The 5,607-nt window shown below is 44.8% G+C and overlaps 1 protein-coding gene across 1 annotated transcript; it reads left to right on the forward strand.

The window, feature by feature from the left end:
• The first annotated feature begins 2,744 nt into the window (after window positions 1–2,744).
• LOC129597291 (uncharacterized) lies at window positions 2,745–4,725 on the forward strand. The gene is made up of 3 exons (XM_055494775.1): window positions 2,745–3,150; window positions 3,980–4,212; window positions 4,569–4,725. Exons 1-3 carry the CDS (start codon window positions 3,126–3,128, stop codon window positions 4,620–4,622), a joined length of 312 nt encoding a protein of 103 aa, XP_055350750.1. The 5' UTR covers window positions 2,745–3,125; the 3' UTR covers window positions 4,623–4,725.
• The last annotated feature ends 882 nt before the right edge of the window (window positions 4,726–5,607 follow it).

The raw sequence follows: 5,607 nt of genomic DNA on the forward strand, positions 1-5,607 counted from the left end.
GGTGCTCCAGTTCCGATTTTTTTTAATTCTGGAAGATTTCTAATTTTAAGACTTTTTTCCGGGAGGAGTGGCTCAGCTCTAAAGAGTGGCCTGGCCGTGTGAATGCAGCTGAAGATGCTACTCTGCCTTTTTGGGTCACGCAGGAGTGTCTCGCTAACTAACTTCTTGATCACTCAGTGTGCTTTCGTATAGCTTTCCTGCAGCAAGCCGACGCTGTTGTGTTTTAAGAACGCAATTGCCTTTTAAATTGTTGATCCTCGTTGTGAATGAGACCAGTGTCAGCATCTCAGAGTATCTGTCACGAACATTTGTTTATTAGATCGTTGTAATTCATTTCTAAAACGTCGGCGCCGACAATAGCTACATATAACAGCGCCGATCATTAAATTTGAGATTAATGACTTTTAACGGTTTCTTAATGAAAGTTTCTTTTACTTCAGCGTGAAGATTGTCATTCTTCTTGTAGTTGTTTTTAAGGTGTCCAAAACTTGCCGTAGAAGCCGCAGCACCAGACCAAGCACGAGCAGGCTCCAGATAAGGCAATGGCCAAGCCGAAGAAGAAGGGATGTAAGTTGAGGTCTTGACCTATTCTACCTAGCAGCTTCCACCAATTATTTCTTGGCATCAAGATCAGTTGTAACGATTAAATTTGTTTATAGAAGTACTCGAACAGGTAGTAAAATTAATATATTGAAAAAATGAGCAATACACTCAGACTCTCAGTGGCCATGCAGTGCCAAAGTGACAACATAAAATAAAAAAAGGCATGCTGCGACAACTGAAAACAATTCAAAAAGAATCAGTTGTAGGTCATTTTGCAATCAATTTGCAGGTCATTGTATTAAGTAAAATAAATGGTTGTGCTTCTGCAGTGCCTACGGAACTGGTGATAATTATCATCGCTTGCTGCCTGGTATTCCTGGCCATCGTCTACTACTGTGTCCGGCGTTGGTGCAAGCGCCGCGAGAAGGCCAGGGACGCCAAGAGGCGATTCAAAGGTGAGGCCCGTATGGAGAGTGTGGAGGCGTTGGACGGTGAATTTTATGTGCCACAGAACCATCTGCTACCGAGGTCGCGTAGTATCATGGCTCACAACAAGGTATTTAAGATTAAGCTTATTCAGCGCTTCGTAGGAGTTTCTAGCTGCGTAGGTAGGAGCAAGATATAAGGCCACCATTCAGCTACGATTAGGGTTACTAGAATCGGGAAAACACCGGAACACAGACTCTTAGTTTATCAGTCGTTTAGGTCTTTGCCGTGCTTGCAGTCGGCCACATCTAGCGGACTTCATCCGGTTACCGGAGATATCCTCCTGCGTATGACGTATGAACGCTGCGCCCTAACTTTGCAAGTGCCGAAAGCTCGCAATCTGAAAGCCGGTTTCTGTGATCCCTACTGCAAGGTTCGGGTTGTGCCGCGACAATCGTACGTAGCCTTCAACCAAAATTATGCTTCCTCAGTTTTACTACTCGAACGGACACCTTTGTGTACACTTTAGGGAATACGCGCTCCGCACGCGGTTCATCCAGCACACTCTGAGCCCTGAATGGAAAGAAGCCTTCACTTTTATGGCCATCGAGCCCACTGAGATTCACGACAAGAAAGTCGTTATATCCGTATGGGACAGGAATCGGCTGTGGGCGGATACTTTCCTCGGCGAGGTCATCGCTGATCTCACAGGTATACGAAGCTGTTAATCCGAACGACAAATAAAGCAGGTGGTAATGAGTTTGCTTTAATCTTTCGTCAGATCCGACCCATTTGGATGGCATACGGCGCTGCTATCAGTTAGCAGAGCGGTGTGCCGTAGAGACCGGTGAAATGTAGCATTCATCATATTTCACACCGGTGCTGGAGTTGTTAGTGACTTGTTACACTGGTTTGTAAGGATAGTCGTATTCCTCCCCTGCTTTTCGTTATTATGTATTGTGCATGTTCCAATGTTAACAAATTTTTTTAGTTACTTGTAGACTTGTAGTCTCCTAAATGTTTGTCTCTTCATAACTTGGTTTTACCGTAGTATTCGATTTTGCGACGGAATTTTGGAATGTGCCTGGTCTCCACATTTGCTTATGACGAAAATAAGCAATTTCCGACGTTTTGTGTCATTGAAACTATGTTCTGCTTGCGCATTACGGTTGACATCTTTTTCTTTTGTTGCTTTACATACGGTAGCTTAATATGAAAAAACTTCACTAACATTAGTGCTGATTAGGCAGTTAACAAATGTGTTTAAACCTTGGAGAAGCTGTAATGACTGCGTGCAGGCAGAGGCTGGACGGCAGTGCACTTGGTTTCATGTCTAATTAACAGGGTAATTTGGCCAATTTTTGTGCATAAAACAAGGGGAAAAAGTGTTTTGGGGGTGCACAAAGCAAATTGTAGTTGTTGTACTTGTACATGCACACGAATTTGACACCATGTACCGGCACACTTCCCTTAAATAATGCCGATCAACGGTTCCATAATGGATGTACGTCATATGTATTTGTGGACGGGTGAACATTATGTGGAGAACTGCCCCTGTGTTATACACTTGGTCTACTGGACAATTCGGTTCTCACGAGTCAGTCGCATTTACGTAAAAAAGGGGTGAATGTTATATAAGGGGGATCTACCATACCGTACTACTGCATGAAAAGCGTTGCCAGCATAAATCCCAGGCTGCTGGCACTGACTACTGTTACTCCTGTCAGTCCTAGTCAGTGAAACTACAGTCAGTCGTACCGCCAGCCTGTTTTGCCAGCGCATTATCGATCCATCGTCGCTCTTCCGCGAGGTATCTGGCACTGCCTGCTGCTGAACCTCCCAAGCTCAATTTAATCCGGGCAGCTAATAGATTGCCTGCTGACGCTGTCATTCGGTGTTGTGGTAGTGCTTAAATTCCACAATGACGATTGACTTCTTCCATTGAGTCATCACCCGAGCAACGCGGAGCCTGATCGTGGTCCTTCCTGTCCCAACGCATTCCCTATAAACGCAGTAGCATATCTTCTCAGTATCGGACTCGTGATCTCTGTAACAGACGCAGCAAGCGACGAGGGATTGTGGACGAGAGAAAAAGGAACAGGAATTACCAAGGGCCGCACCGCAAGACGAAGGGAGAGCGCGCTCCCGACAATATAATGGACAAGCTAAAGCGGCTGAAATGTAAGTGAAGACCTAGACCGGAGCGAGATTTAAGGGGATTAACTGCGATTTTGGGGTACCCTGACACTGATTTTTGAAAACGCCCAATCCTTTTTTTAGTTTCTTTGCCGCAGCTCACCGTATATCTATATTTGTAGATTCCTTTATGTTGAAGTTGAACATCACGCAAACATCAGTTGCTATGCGATTTTGGGGTACCCTGACACTGATTTTTGAAAACGCCCAATCCTTTTTTTAGTTTCTTTGCCGCAGCTCACCGTATATCTATATTTGTAGATTCCTTTATGTTGAAGTTGAACATCACGCAAACATCAGTTGCTATGTTGCGCGTATTACGGGGCCTTTTGCCTATCGTATCGCACAGTACTCTATGTAGGCATTCTGCCGCCTTCAGCTTTGATAGACTTAATGCAATATCAGTATGCTTACGTTGCTTTATGTATCTGGTGCGTACTCGTCAAGCATGCAGTATCCTGTGTTGGATTTCTTATGTTTATGTGTGTTATGTGTTCTTTCGTTTTTTCAGTAAAATACATATTGGATACACAGAAAACACTGAAAATACGGTGGTATACGGTAGTGAAAGAAAAGATAGTATCAAAGGATGCATACAGGAAATGTAAAGGATACTGTCAAGTGTCAGGATACGATGAGATACTGAGGATACATTTCCCAAAAAAAAGCCCCAAAAAATTTAACATGCATGAACTTATCTAAATCTGTATAATACGAATAAATACGGTGCAACTAGGCTGTAGTGCCGAAAAAAGCAGTGTTGGCAGCTGTTATCGCTAATTGCTGTCTGATCTTTCTTGCCATCACCTACTAGGCTGCGTCCGGCGTTGGTGCAAACGCCGGAGGACGGGCAAGGACGCCAAACAAGGACTCAAGGGCGCCGTCGATATGGAAAGCACGCAAGTGTTGGGTGAAACCATGCCAGAAAACACCCTCCTTGGGACGCAGCGGGGCGGGCGGACGGAGAAGATGGACGAATACGAAACGTATGTGCCGCGCGATCAACTGGCGCCGCCGTTGCGTAGCGGTTTCCAGGCTCGCAAAAAGGTAGTGTAGCTATGTGACTACAGCATTTTTACTCGAACTGCTTGTCTGCGCTTTGTGTTAGCTTCTAGCTGCGAAAATTGAAAGATGATTTAAGGTCACCAATGCAGCTGTGATTTAGTTAAAACCCGAAAGAACAGCGGAACACAGGCTCTTAGTTAATTAGACGTTTAGAACGTCTCGGACGTTGGTAAAACCGAAACTAAAGTCAATCTGGAAGCAGTATAGCACATTTTGGGCAAAATAATGAGAACAGACATTCAGCACGTGATAAACCGATTAGATAGCATTAATTAAGAGTTTTCACTTAAGAGCTGTCATGAAAGTGTTTGACGTTCAATGTTGTGGGCTGATTGCAGAGGTTCACATCAACGTGCTTTATCCGGTTACGGGTGATATCCTCCTGCGCATGACTTATCACCGCTGCTGTGTAACATTGCAAGTACTGAAAGCACGCAATCTGAAAGCGCCTAACAAACCCGGTTACTCCAATCCCTACTGTAAAATTGACGTGGTGCCGCCTGGACGAGCGTACGTAGCTTTAAACAAAAATTATGATTTCGACTGCCATTCTTCGAACGGACATCTCTGCGTGCACTATAGGGAATACATACAACTACCGCACGCGGTACATCTCGCAGAATGTGAGTCCCGAATGGAAGGAAACCTTCACTTTCCAGGGCATCGACTGATGAGATTAACCACAAGAAAATCGCGATCTCCGTATGGCATTATAATCCGATGTGGGTTGATATTTTTTTCTCGGCGAGGTCGTCGTAGATCTCAAAGGTACATGACGCTGTTAATCAAACGATAAAAGCAGGTATAATGAGTTAGCTTGTGTCTTTGATCAGATCCAATCAACCTGGATGAAACAAGGCGCTGGTATCAGCTAAATTAGGGTGTGCCATGGAACCGGACGAAATTTTGCATTCTTAACGTTAAAGCAAAGAGGGTGTGCGTGATTATTATTTAACTACGAGTGATTTGTGCAGTGAGTAGTGACGCTGCTTTTCTTTATTGTATATTGCAAGTGGTTCTGAAGTTCACGTACATGTACAGCGTACGACGAAATGGTCGCATACCCAACATCTCCACATTCAGTACGTATGCAGCGCAGTGCACTGTACGACTAACCATGGATAAGGGAGCATCCACAAATTACGTACGCAGAAAACCACGATTTTTTACCCCCTCCCTCCCCCTTCGTAGCGGTCCGTCACGTTTGCTTGACCCTCCCCTGGTTCGTTCACTCGTAATACATGGAGCTGACCACCCCTTCCCCCATGGGTTCGTCGAGGCCGTCACAGCTTGTCACACTTTTTGGACCCCTCCCTCCCTGGTTCGCTGCGTACGTAATTTATGGACCCCCCCTAAGTTCAAAAATAATATCCGTTT

The sequence above is a fragment of the Paramacrobiotus metropolitanus genome, unplaced genomic scaffold, assembly GCF_019649055.1.
Source record: "Paramacrobiotus metropolitanus isolate TYO unplaced genomic scaffold, Prichtersi_v1.0 Parri_scaffold0000102, whole genome shotgun sequence".
NCBI lineage: Eukaryota > Metazoa > Tardigrada > Eutardigrada > Parachela > Macrobiotidae > Paramacrobiotus > Paramacrobiotus metropolitanus.